The following is an 18,108-nucleotide window of genomic DNA, read 5'->3' on the forward strand; positions in this document are numbered from 1 at the left end:
GCCCTGCACACTACTGGCCCGGAGGTTCTGGAGATGGAGGAGACATGAGTGAACAGGACAACGGTAGGTTGTGGAGATGGAGCACATCCACTGGAGGCTGCTGCCCAGATGCATAGCCCGAGGCACCACTGGATCTTATAGCATTTACATGTTTTCAAACATACATTTCTATATGAACAATGGTTTTGTATGATTGTGTCCAATCGTGTATCCTTACATGCACCATCATAAACAAAAACACCCACTCACCTGAAATTACATTTGCCTTGATTTCCTTGCTCCAGCGTGTAGCAGATTTGTTCGTGTCGGACACCATATGCTGCCACTGAGGTTTTAATGGCCCAGGGGCAGGTGGCCAGGTTGTGGATGACCTTACCGTCTGTCTGTGTGCCAGGTGAGAGGAGCCAGTGAAAGAGGACAACGGTGTGCCCTAAAGCACTGGACACAGTGGGCAGGAGTCAGCTCAGTGTAGATTAGAATATGATTAGGATTGAGACAGCAGGACACATTTTAACTGTGTGTACACCTACAGTTAATCTCCTGCCTCTTGAGAACAATAAAAGCTTTTTCTATTTAAATCAGAGGAAAGATGGTTCATTCTGAGGACAACACTAGCTGAGGGGAGGGAGGTCTGAGGTTGCAGGTGCTACTGAATGGGCATAATGCATAATGATGTGAGAGATTACTTTCAACCAGTAAAATAGAGAGAAAGAAACAGTTTTTTTCATGTGGAAAATATACTTTGCAGGAGGTTCTAAAACAGATATTTATACCTCACATGTCAGTTGACATTAAGCTCAATATAAAGAGAATGCATCAATCATGTGAACAAGTAAATAGCAAGATACTTTGGGGAGACGATATTCTTTTTTCCAAAATCTTGTTTATTAAATTTAGAAAAAACAATTTTGTTAACGGTTTCATAGCAATAGCAGGAAATAACTGAATCTGAAAGAAGGAGAGAGAGGGGGTGAAGGGCCGACCCCTGAGTTTAAACCATATCTGTGTGGAGCTCAGCTGCCCCTATCTTGCCCCTCTGGGGGGTCAACTGCCCCTAACCTGGCACAGACTTAAAAGAGTCAGTATGGTCATCAACAGCATGGTTTTTACCCGGTAAAACATCTAAAGAAACAGGACATAACTCCAAAGACATCAGGTAGAAAAGTTGAATTGCAAAGTCACTCTTCAAGTCAAGGTATTTCCTGCCAAAATATACCGAATATGCAATAACATTTAATTAGGTTGCCAAACCATATCGGTATGTGGATTTCATCACTAGGGAGGGGAGTTCTGCACAGCTTTGGGGGAGGAGAGGGTGTATCGGGATGCAGTACAGATGTAGTCCAAAGTGCAAACAATGTCTATGGGGTGTGGGGGGTTGTGGGGGTGTGAGCGGAGCGGGGTGTGCCCCCCCCCCCCCATTCTTCAAGGGGCTGAGAGGGGTGACTCTCTGGAGGGGGATCCCATCATGTCCTCTGGGGGAAACACTGTGAGTGTGCAGGCTCGGATCCCGCCCAGCGACTCAGGCAGGTCAAACACTTTGTGCCACTCGTCTTTCTCCGGGTCATACTTCTGCACTATCTCCACCATGCAGCGGTTGTTCCACGAGTAGCCTCCCACCACGTAGATCTTGTTCTCAAACACAGCCACGCCCACGTCACTCTGGCCCCGCAGCATGGCGGCGATGGGCGTCCACAGGTCCAGGGCCGGAGAGTAGTACTCACAGCTCAGCACGTCATCATAGTCGCTGGTGCCCCGGAAGTGATTCCCCCCGATGACGTAGAGGCGGTCGCCCACCGTGCACATACAGTGCAGGCCACGCACAGTGGTCATGGGCGCTTTCTGAGTCCATTTGTCTGCGTCTGGGTCAAAGCACATCAGCTCTTTCTGAAACGTGTCGTGAGTGATTCCCCCTGCAACACAGAATAAAACAGGACCACGTTAAATACGTTTGAAATAAGGTTGAAAATAGCCCTGAGGTCTAATCAAAAGCATTTAACAGACTGAGCCAATTGTACTGTACCTAATGGTAACTCTATCTTGGCCTCAACCTAGACCTACATTCAGCCCTGCCACGATGGATAGGGTCGGCCTCGACCAGGCCCTGTTCTGTCCTGACAGTCACATGACCAGACCACAGCACTGCAACTGGCCACGCAGAGCATGTTGTAATCCTGAACGCCCAGTTCACTCCACCCAACCCAACCACTCCTCAGAAACATCAGGCTACTCTGCCCAGCAACACACACACAATTAGCCCCATGCTTAGCACCACTAACATACACTGCACACATTTTCTCAGCCACATACACTCACCTGCAATAAAGGATATTGATACAAATAATAGCATCAGAAATTCAAAACACTAATACAGTGCATGTGTACACGTACACACATAGGTACTGTAGTGGTGGAAACAGAGGAATAGACAGGACACACAAAGCTGAGGGAAAGTGGGGAGAAAAAAAAAAACAGGACATGTCTACAGGGAAGGCTCAAAATAAAGAGGAACACAATCCCAGCATGCATCTGGGTGGGAGCCAGGCAGCCCACCCCTCCCCCTCCCTGTGTTGTGCAGAGTGTGCAGCGCAGTGAGGATCTGCAGTACATGCCAAATGGCGCCCGAATCCCTCCACTGCTTCTGCTACTGCCCAATGATCCCTCTCGCTCTCTCTTTCCCTATTTCCTTTCTCGTTCTACCTCCCTCCCTCATTAATCTACACAGGCCTATTTTTAATCAGTGGCCCTGACTGATCAGAAGTCTATAACATCAGCCTCCTCCCCCTCGACCAATAGATCAAACACTGAGATACACAGTTAGATCCATTCTCTTTATTCAAGTATGTGTGTGTGTGTCATTAAAATAATCTCTGACACAAGAAAGACATATCAAACCCACTGATAGAACAGCAGCTTGATATGGGGTGTGGTTCTTTTCTTGTTGAGCTGCATCTCACTGCCCAAGGTTTGTAGCATCTTAGAGTAACTGATGTCTCTGGCCAACAACCTTCAGGGCTTATAAATGGCTGAAGGATATGTCTATTGCAGACACATATTTGTACAGCAAATGTGGAGAGGATAGATTTTGGTTCCATAGACTGGTTGGTTGTGTAGCAATAAAACTGACGGGTGCGCAACTATGGGGCAAAACAGACAGGGTTGGCTTAGATTGTTGACAACATGTTAACTATATTTTGTCTCCAATGTTTATTGAAATCATTAATACATTTGCACAATACAATACATAATTACAGTTGTTGGTTAGCTAGCTAGCAATTTTCTTGCCATATTAGCATTGACATGAAATCAGTTAAAACACCTCAAAACAAGACATGGTATCAAGAACAAGATGAAACTAGCTGAAATGAGCCACTTACGATTCCCCAAATGGCAGTTTCATGTCATTGTTGGTAACTATCTGGCCATCCAGAATCAACAACTAACGGACTTCTGCCCCATTGAAGCGTGTGCATCGTTTTCGTGATGCTGTCAGCTAACCCATCTATACATTTGCCAAAAGACAATCTCAGAGACACAATGTTCCATTTCTCTTCTTTCTTTTTTCTTTTTTAGGGGGTAGATCAGCTTTAATATTGCAGATAGATTGTAGCTTCCATCAATGTAATTGTCTTTGTTAGAATTAATCATCATGATAATTCATCATTACTATTAATTACAGCCTTTAATTAAGGTAGTCTTATTTTTTTTATTTTACCTTTATTTAACTAGGCAAGTCAGTTAAGAACAAATTCTTATTTACAATGACGGCCTACACCGGCCAAACCCGGACGACGCTGGGCCAATTGTGCGCCACCCTATGGGACTCCTAATCATGGCCGGTTGTGATACAGCCTGGAATCGAACCAGGGGGTCTTGTAGTGACGCCTCAAGCACTGAGATGCAGTGCCTTAGAACAAAGACAAAAGAGTTGTCATACAAGACAACTGCAAGCATTTTGAGATGCTTTAAGATATAATTTTTTGTATCTCGAAGACAGTAAATGGTTGTCCTTTCATAGACACTTAAAGGCACCTGAGCTCATTGGTTGCGCTGCCTGGCCCACTAGATAATATTTCACCATGATTGCCATACACAGGCACATTTATCTATCTATTTGTGAAGATAAAATTGTGCCGGCGCTTTGACCCGTCGTAAAAATTTATGACCAGTTTGAAGGAAGCACAGTGCTGGCACAAATGAGATCCAAACAACTGAGGCAGGGGAACACAGAGGAGCTTGACAAAACCAAGGGGTCAGCAAGTTCCATAAATCTGCCATGATGATAAATAGAAAGGATGGTCAGATGTGAGCTCGTCATCCCCCGGAAGATATAGCCCTGATCTTTGAACTAGGCGATATGGCCAAAATATCATATCATGGTATTTAAAAAAAAATTGGACAGTATGACGCTATTTTATGTTTTGAATAATAAAAGTTCTAAATTTGCTTTATGAGTAGTGAGTGACCCTAGGGTGGCAACACATACATTCTAAGTTTCATTCATTCATTCATAAGTTGATTTCAAATGGGTCTTTCTCCATTCTGATTGTTTTATACTGTTCAATTCAACAAATAATACGACATGGGCAAACAATCTAGGCCTAATTATTTTACCAAATGTTGCAATTGCGATTTGACTTGTGATTTAGAGTGAAACACTTGGGTGAACTGTTGGAATTATGGAAATATAATTATTATTCTAAGTCTATAGTTAGAATATAATAGTGGGCACTTTGAATACAGTGTTTGACATGAGAATGAATGAAAATGCAGCACGTGCAACAATGTTGATGACAACGATGCTGTTTTCACTTTGCTTCTTAATATACAGTGGGGAGAACAAGTATTTGATACACTACCGATTTTGCAGGTTTTCCTACTTACAAAGCATGTAGAGGTCTGTAATTTTTATCATAGGTAAACTTCAACTGTGAGAGACGGAATATACAACAAAAACCCAGAAAATCACTTTGTATGATTTTTAAGTAATTAATTTGCATTTTATTGCATGACATAAGTATTTAATACTTCAGAAAAGCAGAACTTAATATTTGGTACAGAAACCTGTGTTTGCAATTCCAGAGATCATACGTTTCCTGTAGGTCTTGACCAGGTTTGCACACACTGCAGCAGGGATTTTGGCCCACTCCTCCATACAGACCTTCTCCAGATCCTTCAGGTTTCGGGGCTGTCGCTGGGCAATACGGACTTTCAGCTCCCTCCAAAGATGTTCTATTGGGTTCAGGTCTGGAGACTGGCTAGGCCACTCCAGGACCTTGAGATGCTTCTTACGGAGCCACTCCTTAGTTACCCTGGCTGTGTGTTTCGGGTCGTTGTCATGCTGGAAGACCCAGCCACGACCCATCTTCAATGCTCTTACTGAGGGAAGGAGGTTGTTGGCCAAGATCTCGCGATACATGGCCCCATCCATCCTCCCCTCAATACGGTGCAGTCGTCCTGTCCCCTTTGCAGAAAAGCATCCCCAAAGAATGATGATTCCACCTCCATGCTTCACGGTTGGGATGGTGTTCTTGGGGTTGTACTCATCCTTCTTCTTCCTCCAAACACGGCGAGTGGAGTTTAGACCAAAAAGCTCTATTTTTGTCTCATCAGACCACATGACCTTCTCCCATTCCTCCTCTGGATCATCCAGATGGTCATTGGCAAACTTCAGACGGGCCTGGACATGCGCTGGCTTGAGCAGGGGGACCTTGCGTGCGCAGCAGGATTTTATCCATGACGGTGTAGTGTGTTACTAATGGTTTTCTTTGAGACTGTGGTCCCAACTCTCTTCAGGTCATTGACCAGGTCCTGCCGTGTAGTTCTGGGCTGATCCCTCACCTTCCTCATGATCATTGATGCCCCACGAGGTGAGATCTTGCATGGAGCCCCAGACCGAGGGTGATTGACTGTCATCTTGAACTTCTTCCATTTTCTAATAATTGCGCCAACAGTTGTTGCCTTCTCACCAAGCTGCTTGCCTATTGTCCTGTAGCCCATCCCAGCCTTGTGCAGGTCTACAATTTTATCCCTGATGTCCTTACACAGCTCTCTGGTCTTGGCCATTGTGGAGAGGTTGGAGTCTGTTTGATTAAGTGTGTGGACAGATGTCTTTTATACAGGTAACGAGTTCAAACAGGTGCAGTTAATACAGGTAATGAGTGGAGAACAGGAGGGCTTCTTAAAGAAAAACTAACAGGTCTGTGAGAGCTGGAATTCTTACTGGTTGGTAGGTGATCAAATACTTATGTAATGCAATAAAATGCAAATGAATTACTTAAAATCATACAATGTGATTTTCTGGATTTTTGTTTTAGATTCCGTCTCTCACAGTTGAAGTGTACCTATGATAAAAATTACAGACCTCTACATGCTTTGTAAGTAGGAAAACCTGCAAAATCGGCAGTGTATCAAATACTTGTTCTCCCACCTGTAAATCCACTAGCGTTCTATAATTACACTATTAGTTTGTGTTTCTTACATCTGCAAACAGCTAGTATGTCTTAGCACGTTGGGCCTAAATCTTGTTAGCCAGCTAGCTAGCTAATAAATGTACTGAGTCAGCGCAAACGTAGCTAGTTATACAACCTGGTGTAGGCCTAAATCAGCATGTTGTTTGTGCAACAGTATCTTCTAAATCAAAGAGGACTAGGCGAAGCATGAATATGTTGGCTACATGAAGAAACATTTAATGTAGCCAAAGGTCATAGGATCCCCTAGGAAACACAGACCATCTATTTGATTCCTACCCTGTCACAATAACTCCTTCCTGGCATTTTCATTAGTTGTCATGTCAAACAACACTGTATTCAAAGTGCCTACTATTATTTATATTTTAACTATAGAATTAGAATAATCATTCTATTTCCATGATTCCAACAGTTCACCCAAGTGTTTTGATCTAAATCGCAAGTCAATTCGCAATTGCAACATTTGGTTAAAAATAAGGGATAGTTTTTTTTGCCCATATTGTGCAGCCCTACGTGGCAGTGAGGAAATGTTCTCAAATGAGTGCAGGAAATGCAGAAATTGATGGAAATGCAGGAAATTATTTTTGGTTGAATTGAACAGTTTAAAACAATCAGAATGGCGAAAGACCCATTTAAATCACTTACAATGTACAGTGGGGAAAAAAAGTATTTAGTCAGCCACCAATTGTGCAAGTTCTCCCACTTAAAAAGATGAGAGAGGCCTGTAATTTTCATCATAGGTACACGTCAACTATGACAGACAAAATGAGAAAAGAAAAACCAGAAAATCACATTGTAGGATTTTTAATGAATTTATTTGCAAATTATGGTGGAAAATAAGTATTTGGTCAATAACAAAAGTTTCTCAATACTTTGTTATATACCCTTTGTTGGCAATGACACAGGTCAAACGTTTTCTGTAAGTCTTCACAAGGTTTTCACACACTGTTGCTGGTATTTTGGCCCATTCCTCCATGCAGATCTCCTCTAGAGCAGTGATGTTTTGGGGCTGTCGCTGGGCAACACGGACTTTCAACTCCCTCCAAAGATTTTCTATGGGGTTGAGATCTGGAGACTGGCTAGGCCACTCCAGGACCTTGAAATGCTTCTTACGAAGCCACTCCTTCGTTGCCCGGGTGGTGTGTTTGGGATCATTGTCATGCTGAAAGACCCAGCCACGTTTCATCTTCAATGCCCTTGCTGATGGAAGGAGGTTTTCACTCAAAATCTCACGATACATGGCCCCATTCATTCTTTCCTTTACACGGATCAGTCGTCCTGGTCCCTTTGCAGAAAAACAGCCCCAAAGCATGATGTTTTCACCCCCATGCTTCACAGTAGGTATGGTGTTCTTTGGATGCAACTCAGCATTTTTTGTCCTCCAAACACGACGAGTTGAGTTTTTACCAAAAAGTTATATTTTGGTTTCATCTGACCATATGACATTTTCCCAATCCTCTTCTGGATGCACTCTAGCAAACTTCAGACGGGCCTGGACATGTACTGGCTTAAGCAGGGGGACACGTCTAGCACTGCAGGATTTGAGTCCCTGGCGGCGTAGTGTGTTACTGATGGTAGGCTTTGTTACTTTGGTCCCAGCTCTCTGCAGGTCATTCACTAGGTCCCCCCGTGTGGTTCTGGGATTTTTGCTCACCGTTCTTGTGATCATTTTGACCCCACGGGGTGAGATCTTGCATGGAGCCCCAGATCGAGGGAGATTATCAGTGGTCTTGTATGTCTTCCATTTCCTTATAATTGCTCCCACAGTTGATTTCTTCAAACCAAGCTGCTTACCTATTGCAGATTCAGTCTTCCCAGCCTGGTGCAGGTCTACAATTTTGTTTCTGGTGTCCTTTGACAGCTCTTTGGTCTTGGCCATAATGGAGTTTGGAGTGTGACTGTTTGAGGTTGTGGACAGGTGTCTTTTATACTGATAACAAGTTCAAACAGGTGCCATTAATACAGGTAACGGTGGAGGACAGAGGAGCCTCTTAAAGAAGAAGTTACAGGTCTGTGAGAGCCAGAAATCTTGCTTCTTTGTAGGTGACCAAATACTTATTTTCCACCATAATTTGCAAATAAATTCATTAAAAATCCTACAATGTGATTTTCTGGATTTTTTTTTCTCAATTTGTCTGTCATAGTTGACGTGTACCTATGATGAAAATTACAGGCTTCTCTCATCTTTTTAAGTGGGAGAACTTGCACAATTGGTGGCTGACTAAATACTTTTTTTCCCCACTGTATGTGTTGCTACCGTAGGGTCACGGACTACTCATAAAGCAAATGTATAACTTTTAATATTCAAAAACATAAAATATTAGAAAAATACAGTGATATTATATTTTGGCCATATCGCCCAGCCCTACCAACCGGCAGCTTAAGGCAAATATGCTGAAGGAGGCCGTTTGTTTAAGACAGAGAGCTCAAATTTAAATAGAATCCTATTCAAAGAAAATATACTTTATAGATTAAAATACAGATCAAGACACTTGTTTTTATTTCTTGTGATCATATTCTTAATATATATACTGTGCATTCGGAAAGTATTCAGACCCCTTGACCTTTTCCACATTGTTACATTACAGTCATATTCTAAAATTGATTAAATCGTTTTTTTCCCCCTCATCAATCTACACACAATACCCCATAATCACAAAGCAAAAACAGGTTTTTAGACATTATCGCACATTTATTAAAAATTACAAACTAAAATATACATTTACATAGGTATTCAGACCTCTTTACTCAGTACTTTGTTGAATCACCTTTGGCAGCGATTACAGCCTTGAGTCTTCTTGGGTATGACGCTACAAGCTTGGCACACCTGTATTTGGGGAGTTTCTCCCATTCCTCTCCGCAGATCCTCTCAAGCTCTGTCAGGTTGGATGGGGAGCGTTGCTGCACAGCTATGTTCGATCGGGTTCAAGTTCGGACTCTGGCTGGACAACTCAAGGACATTCAGAGACTTGAGCCGAAACCACTCCTGTGTTGTCTTGGCTGTGTGCTTAGGGTCGTTGTCCTGTTGGAAGGTGAACCATTGCCCCAGTCTGAGGTCCTGAGTGCTCTGGAGTAGGTTTTCATCAAGGATCTCTCTGTACTTTGCTCCGTTCATCTTTGCCTCGATCCTGACTAATCTCCCAGTCCATGCCACTGAAAAACATCCCCACAGCATGATGCTGCCACCACCATGCTTCACCGTAGGGATGATGCCAGGTTTCCTCCAGAGTTCAATCTTGGTTTCATCAGAACAGAGACTCTTCTTTCTCATGGTCTGAGAGTCTTTAGGTGCCTTTTGGCAAACTTCAAGCGGGCTGTCATGTACCTTTTACTGAGGAGTGGCTTCCGTCTGGCCACTCTACCATAAAGGCCTGATTGGTGGAGTGCTGCAGAGATGGTTGTCCTTCTGGAAGGTTCTCCCATCTCCACAGAGGAACTCTAGAGCTCTGTCAGAGTGACCATTGGGTTCTTGGTCACCTCCCTGACCGAGGCCCTTCTCCCCCGATTGCTCAGTTTGGCCAGGCAGCCAGCTCTAGGAAGAGTCTTGGTGGTTCCAAACTTCTTCCATTTAAGAATGATTAAGGCCACTGTGTTCTTGGGGACCTTCAATGCTGCAGAAATGTTTTGGTACCCTTCCCCAGATCTGTGCCTCGACACAATCCTGTCTCGGAGCTCTACGGACAATTCCTTCGACCTCATGGCTTGGTTTTTGCTCTGACATGCACTGTCAACTGTGGGACCTTATATACTCCAGTCAAGTTGTAGAAACATCTCAAGGATGATCAATGGAAACAGGATGGACCTGAGCTGAATTTCGAGTCTCATAGCAAAGGGTCTGAATACTACTACAAAAAAAGAAAATTCTAAAAGCCAGTTTTCGCTGTGTCATTATGGGGTATTTGTGTGTAGATTGCTGAGGATTTTTTTGTAATACAAAAAAAAATCTATTTTAGAATAAGGCTGTAATATAACAAAATGTGGAAAAAGTCAAAGGGTCTGAATACTTCCCGAAGGCACTGTATATATACTTTGAAGTGAATCCGTGGTCCCCGCACTCTCCAGATAGAAGTGGAGGTGCCTCTCCTCTAGCCTCCTCCCCAGTGGTTTACGGTAGGCGTTGTGTTGTGTGTCAGTAGTGTAAAGCCGTGCTGGCTGGGTGTCTGAGCCCCACCCTGGGAGTGGGAGCAGAGCTGTGATGGCCTGTGGCTTGACTCAGTGTGTCAGCTCCATTCACCGGACAGGATGCCTTCAGACAACACGGCAGCACAGCCACCGCCCAGCACCTGATCTGGAACGACAGCGAGACACGGCCTGCACCCCCAAGTGGGCCACCTTGCACAATGAGGTCGTGACCCCTGAGACATGGGGTGCAGCAGGAGGGCCAATCCCCAACAGAGACACACTGGCTGATAATGTCTCTGCTCCACCTGACTTCCATCACTAGTGATAGTTTATAAACATGCGAGCTGTCATAAAAGCTAATCTCTGCATGCTGCCAGTGTCCATGGAGGAATGCAGCTTGCCCCGCTGCTCGAGGGGGGCTTGTTTAATTAATGAGCTCTACAGTACAGAACTCTATCTGGAAAGGTGGAGATACAGTGCATTTGTAAAGTATCCAGTCCCCTTCCCTTTTTCCACATTTTGGTACATTATAGCCTTATTCTAAAATTGATTAAATAAAAAAAGGTCCTCATAAATCTACACACAATAATGACAAAGCGAACAGGTTTTTGGAAATATTGGCAAATGTATTTCAAATTAAAAACAAAAATACCTTATATACATAAGTATTCAGACCCTTTGCTATGAGACTCGAAATTGAGCTCAGGTGCATCCTGTTTCCATTGATTATCCATGAGATGTTTCTACAACTTGATTTGAGTATATAAAGGTCCCACAGTTGACAGCGCATGTCAGAGCAAAAACCAAGCCATGAGGTCGAAGGAATTGTCCGTAGAGCTCCGAGACAGGATTGTGTCGAGACACAGATCTGGGGAAGGGTACCTAAACATTTCTGAAGCATTGAAGGCCCCCCAAGAACACAGTGGCCTCCATCATTCTTAAATGGGAGAAGTTTGGAACCACCAAGACTCTTCCTAGAGCTGGCCGCCCGGCCAAACTGAGCAATCGGGGGAGAAGGGCCTTGGTCAGGGAGGTGACCAAGAACCCAATGGTCACTCTGACAGAGCACCAGAGTTCCTCTGTGGAGATGGGAGAACCTTCCAGAAGGACAACCATCTCTGCAGCACTCCATCAATCAGGCCTTTATGGTAGAGTGGACCGACAGAAGCCACTCCTCAGTAAAAGGCACATGACAGCCCGCTTGGAGTCTGCCAAAAGACACCTAAAGGACTCTCAGACCATGAGAAACAAGATGCTCTGGTCTGATGAAACCAAGATTGAACTCTTTGGCCTGAATGTCAAGCGTCATGTCTAGAGGAATCCTGGCACCATCCCTACGGTGAAGCATGGTGGTGGCAGCATCATGCTTTGTGGATGTTTTTCAGCGGCAGGGACTGGGAGACTAGTCAGGATCGAGGAAAAGATGAACAGAGCAAGGTAGAGAGAGATCCTTGATGAAAACCTGCTCCAGAGCACTCAGGACCACAGACTGGGGCTAAGGTTCACCTTCCAACAGGACAACGACCCAAAGCACACAGCCAAGACAACACAGGAGTGGCTTCGGGACAAGTCTCTGAATGTCCTTGAGTGGCCCTGCCAGAGCCCGGACTTGAACCCGATCGAACATCTCTGGAGAGACCTGAAAATAGCTGTGCAGCGATGCTCCCCATCCAACCTGACAGAGCGTGAGAGGATCTGCAGAGAAGAATGGGAGAAACTCCCTAAGTACATTTTTTTTGTTTTATATATACATTTGCAAAAATGTCTAAAAACATGTTTTTGCTCTGTCCTTATGGAGTATTTTGTGTAGTTTGATGAGGGGTAAAAACACATTTTAATCAATTTTAGGACAAGGCTGTAACGTAACAAAATGTGGACAAGGTCATGGGGTCTGAATACTTTCCGAATGCACTGTATCTAAGCCTAACCATTGCCCAGTGACTCCAGGCAGACTCTTGCCATTTTAGAAAGGTGCATGTGCAGTGAAGCCTCCTCATGTTACTCAGGATGACACTAAGAGATGCTCCATCACAAGGAGGGAAGTTGACTTTCTGGGGTGATAAAAGTTCAAACACACCATGACCGTTAACACTACCATTTGAGATGTTCTCAGTAGAGGAACCCAGAAGTGCCAGTCTGACCATAAGCCACATGCCAACCATTGACAGAAATACATAAAGGTTGAGGCAGTAAGCCCCATCAGCCGGGAAGCTAAAATGCCAAAGCTAGGGCCACCAGGCCCATGTTGTTCCTCTACTGGAGTCTGAGGCTGGATCAGAGCAGGTGAGGTGCCACTGGGTGAAGGAGGGTTACGGTGTTAGTAGTAGGCTATGAGGTGTCTGGGTTATACTTATGAACACTGTGCCCAGAGGCCGGGGGAGATAAACATAACCTTGCTTGTGTGTTGGAGCTCTATGGACATGCCCCTCCTACACAGTCATCACCCCTTCCTTCTTTTCCTCTCACTCCCTCTCTCATCCACCCCTCCCTCTCTTTCTCTCTGTCCAGCATCACTTTGTATTAGTCACACATTGGGAAACTTGGGCTCATCTCCATAAGGCAGGATTTGTTTTCAATTCTATGAAGTGAACAAGCACAGGGCTGACTCCTACAGACAGACAGGGGATTAGTCACACCCAAGTCTCTGACAACCACCCAATCAATACTTCCAACCATCTTTACAATATCCCCCCCAAAATATCACAGCGAACTAGACCCCAGTGATGTGGGAGGGAGGGGTTGAGAAGGAGCAGGGTCTGCAGAATTTCACTGTATGACCTTGTAATGAAGGATGCTTTACTGTCATCACAGCCTGCTGTTTGGCCACGGTTGGATGGCCCACTCTCTGCTCCATCTTATGGCTAATGTGGGACTGAAACGATTAGGAAGCGTGACTGTCAAACATGTGAGGCTTTAGTCACCCACAGAAAACCCACACATCTATCTTGTAGGATACCAGTCACTCTCTCAAACAGAGCACTGCCATCTGGTATAGTCAGTGGCTCTAAAACATAAGTACAGTCAAATGGGAAAAGAGCCTCCCTCCAAGCCCTGGATCTAATAGGACTAAACTACCCACTGACATTGGTAACTTGATTTGGAGCCACATACGTACCGGAAATATACATGTAACCGCCGTACACAGTCCCTGCGTGGCCGTAGTGTGGCTCGTTCATTTTGGCGACGTATGTCCACTCGTTTGTCCTCGGGTTGTAGCACTCCACTGTGGCTGCATATGGGAGAAAGAGACAGGAGAAAAAAACGGAGTATTAGAGGGGAAAGTAGGTCAAGAGAGAACTAAGGAGAACAAACAGCTGCAAATGAGGCCTTGGAGGGTCTCAGTGTGGGAGCTGCTGAACTAGGGACTTAAACAGAGAGCAGAGATGCCCCCCACCAACCACCACTCCACTCCCAAGCCCCTTCAGGGTTCACTGTATTGATTCTAGTCTACACACAGACTAGAGAGGTTGTGGGGCATATTCACTCTCCATTCCATTATTAGGGCCTACACTGTACCAATCTTTTTGTATTTATTATGGATCCCCATTAAATGCTGCCAAGGCAGCAGCTACTCTTCCATTGGTCCAGCAAAAACTAAAGCAGTAATATACATTATAAAACAAATTTTAAACATTAAAATACATTTACAACAGATTTCCAAATACATTAAGTGTGTGCCTCCGGCCACTACAACACACAATCCAGGTGTAAGTGTGTATGTTATGTGTGTGTGTATGTTATGTGTGTTTGTAGCTGTGTGCGTGACTCTTCACAGTCCTCGCTGTTCCATAAGGTGTATTTTTACACTACATGGCCATAAGTATGTGGACACCCCTACAAATGAGTGGATTAGACTATTTCCGTTGCTGACAGGTATATAACATTGAGCACACAGCCATGCAATCTCCGTAGAGAAACACTGGAAGTAGAATGGCCCGTACTGAAGAGCTCAGTGACTTAGTGACATAGGATGCCACCTTTCCAACAAGTCAGTTCATCAAATTTCTGCCCTACTAGAGCTGCCCTGGTTAACTGTAAGTGCCGTTATTGTGAAGTGGAAACATCTAGGAGCAACAACGACAGCCACGAAGTGGTAGGCCACACAAGCTCATAGATCGGGACCGCCGAGTGCTGAAGCCTGTAGCGCGTAAACATCGTCTGTCCTCAGTTGCAACACTCACTACAGAGTTCCAAACTGCCTCTGGAAGCAACGTCAGCACACAAACTGTTCGTCGGGAGCTTCATGAAATGGGTTTCCATGGCTAAGCAGCTGCACACAAGCCTCAGATCACCATGCGCAATGCCAAGCGTCTGCTGGAGTGGTGTAAAGCTCGCCGCCATTGGACTCTGGCGCAGTGGAAACGCGTTCTCTGGAGTGATGAATCACGCTTCACCACTGGCAGTCCGACGGACGAATCTGGGTTTGGCGGATGCCAGGAGAACACTACCTGCCCGAATGCATAGTGCCAACTGTAAAGTTTAGTGGAGGAGTTCCAGTGAAGGGAAATATTAACGCTACAGCATACAATGACATTCTAGACGATTCTGTGCTACCAACTTTGTGGCAACAGCTTTGGGAAAGCCCTTTCCTGTTTCAGCATGACAACGCCCCCGTGCACAAAGCGAGGTCCATACAGAAATGGTTTGTTGAGATCGGTGTGGAAGAACTTGACTGGCCTGCACAGAGCCCTGACCTCAACCCCATCAAACACCTTTGGGATGAATTGGAACATCGACTGCGAGCCAGGCCTAATCGCCCAACATCAGTGCCCGACCTCACTAATGCTCGTGGCTGAATGGAAGCAACTACCCGCAGCAATGTTCCAATATCATTTGGAAAGCCTTCCCAGAAGAGTGGAGGCTGTTATAGCAGCAAAGGTCGCTACTTGGTGGGGAATAGAGTTCCATGTCGCCATGGCTCTACATAGTACTGTGTGCCTCCCATAGTCTGTTCTGGACTTGGGGACTGTGAAGAGACCTCTGGTGGCATGTCTTGTGGTGTATGCATGGGTGTCCGAGCTGTGTGCTAGTAGTTTAAACAGACAGCTCGGGCATTCAACATGTCAATACTTCTTACAAAAACAAATAGTGCTGAAGTCAATCTCTCCTCTACTTTGATCCATGAGAGATTGGCATGCATATTATTAATGTTAGGTATACATATACATATACATTTAAGGGCGTTCTGGGCCAATTATAATTTTCCCAAGTCCATCTATGTGGCACTTGACCACACGACTGGGCAGTAGTCCAGGTGCGACAAAACTAGGGCCTGTAGGACCTGCCTTGTTGATATTGTTGTTAAGGCAGAGTGGCGCTTTATTATGGACAGACCTCGCCCCATCTTAGCAACTGTTGCATCAATATGTTTTACCAAAAAGGTTTACAATCCAGGGTTACTCCAAGCAGTTTAGTCTCCTCAACTTCATCATTTTCCACATTATTCATTACAAGATGAAGTTGAGGTTTAGGGTTTTGTGAATGATTTGTCCCAAATACAATGATTTTAGTTTGAGATATTTAGGACTAACATTTCTTGCCACCCATTCTGAAACTGACTGCAGCCCTTTGTTAAGTCTTACAGTGATTTCACTCACTGTAGTAGCTGACGTGTATAGGGTTGCGTCATCTGCATACATAGACACAGGCTTTACTCAGAGCAAGGTCATTAGTAAAGATAGAAAAAAGTAAATGAGCCTAGACAGCTTCCCTGGGGAATGCCTGATTCTACCTGGATTATATTGGAGAGGCTACCATTAAATAACATCCTCTGAGTTCTGGTAACTCTCAATCCACAATATAGCAGGGGGTGTAAAGCCCTAACATATACGTTTTTCCAGCAGCATACTATAATCGATAATGTCAAACGCAGCACTGAAGTCTAACAAAACAGCTCCCACAATCTTTTTATTATCAATTTCTCTCAGCCAATCATCAGTCATTTGTGTAAGTGTCGTGCATGTTGAATGCCCTCCCCTATAAGTGTGCTGAAAGTTGGTTAATTTATTTACTGTAAAATAGCATTTTATCTGGTCAAACATAATTTTTTTGTGGGTTGGTAACAGGCTGATTGGTCGGCTCATTGAGCCAGTAAAGGGTGCTTTACTATTCTACTATGACTTTTGCTTCCCTCCAGGCTTAAGGGCACACTTTTTTGTAAGCTTCGATTGAGGAGATGGCAAATAGGAGTGGCAATATCATCCGCTATCATCCTCAGTCATTTCCCATCCAAGTTGTCAGACCTAGGTAGCTTGTCATTTTTGATAGACAACAATTTTTTCAGCTCTTCCACACTCACTTTACGGAATTCAAAATTACAATGCATCTTTCATAATTTGGTCAGTTATACTTGGATGTGTAGGTTCGGCGTTTCTTGCTGGCATGTCATGACTAAGTTTGCTAATCTTGCCAATTTACAAAATCATTAGTTGGCAATATCAGTGGGTTTTGTGATGAATGAGCCATCTGATTCAATGAATGATGGAGCTGAGTTTGTTGTAATTTAAGGTGCAACAAACCTTTTACTATCATTCATCTTTGTTTCATAGTATAGTTTCTTCTTCTTTTTGGTCACATGATTTCTCAAATTTCAGTAGGTTTGCCAATAGGTTATTCAGCCAGACTTATTTGTCATACCTTTTGCCTCATCCCTCTCAACCATAACATTTTTCAATTCCTCATCAATCTATGGGGATTTAACAGTTTTTACAGTCATTTTCTTAATGGTTGCATGCTTATTAGTAACTGGAGTAAGCAATTTCATAAATGTGTCAAGTGCAGTGTCTGGTTGATCCTCATTACACACCACAGACCAGCAAATATTCTTTACAACACCAATATAGGATTAACTACAAAACCTCTTGTAGAACCTCATACACAATATTAGGTCCAGCCTTTGGAACTTTGGTTTTCCTAGATATGGCTACCATATTGTGATCACTACATCCGATAGATTTGGATACGGCTTTACAACAGATTTCTGCAGCATTAGTAATGATGTGCTCAGTACACGTGGATTATTTAATTCCTGTGCTGTTTGTAAATACCCTGGTAGGTTGACTGATAACCTGAACCAGGTTGCAGGAACTGGTTACAGTTTGAAGCTTTTTCTTGAGTGTGCAGCTTGATGAAAGCCAGTCAATATTTAGGTCACCCAGAAAATATACCTCTCTGTTGATTTCACATACATTATCAAGCATTTCACACATATTATCCAGATACTGACTGCTAGCACTCAGTGGTCTATAGCAGCTTCCTAACAAGAATGGGCTTTAGGTGTGGCAGATGAACCTGTAGCCATATTACTTGAACAGTATTTGAAGTACATGAGATCCTCTCTAAGCTTTACTGGAATGTGGCTCTGAATATAGAGCGCAACACTACCCCCATTGGCATTTCTGTCTTTTCTGTAGATGTTATAACCATGTATTGCTACCACTATATCATCAAAGGTAGTATCTAAATGAGTTTCAGAAATCAGTCAGTATATGAATCTCATCTGTTACTAGCAAGTTAT

The 18,108-nt window shown here is 44.0% G+C and overlaps 1 protein-coding gene across 8 annotated transcripts in view; it reads right to left on the reverse strand.

Moving 5' to 3' along the window:
* Nucleotides 1-721: 721 nt before the first annotated feature.
* LOC121579517 (kelch-like protein 13) overlaps nt 722-18,108 on the reverse strand; it is a 98,800-nt gene continuing 81,413 nt past the window's right edge. For 2 of the 8 annotated variants that reach the window (XM_045224443.1, XM_045224444.1), the window contains 2 exons: nt 13,708-13,821; nt 728-1,913 (listed from right to left, as the gene is read on the reverse strand). In XM_045224443.1, the coding sequence (XP_045080378.1) occupies nt 1,426-1,913; nt 13,708-13,821 (602 nt within the window). In that variant the 3' untranslated portion in view covers nt 728-1,425. Of the gene's footprint in view, nt 1,914-13,707; nt 13,822-18,108 lie in introns of all 8 variants that reach the window. The other 6 variants (XM_045224439.1, XM_041894161.2, XM_045224440.1 and 3 more) reach the window with 6 other exon arrangements.

This window comes from Coregonus clupeaformis, chromosome 13, assembly GCF_020615455.1.
Source record: "Coregonus clupeaformis isolate EN_2021a chromosome 13, ASM2061545v1, whole genome shotgun sequence".
Taxonomy (NCBI): Eukaryota; Metazoa; Chordata; class Actinopteri; order Salmoniformes; family Salmonidae; genus Coregonus; species Coregonus clupeaformis.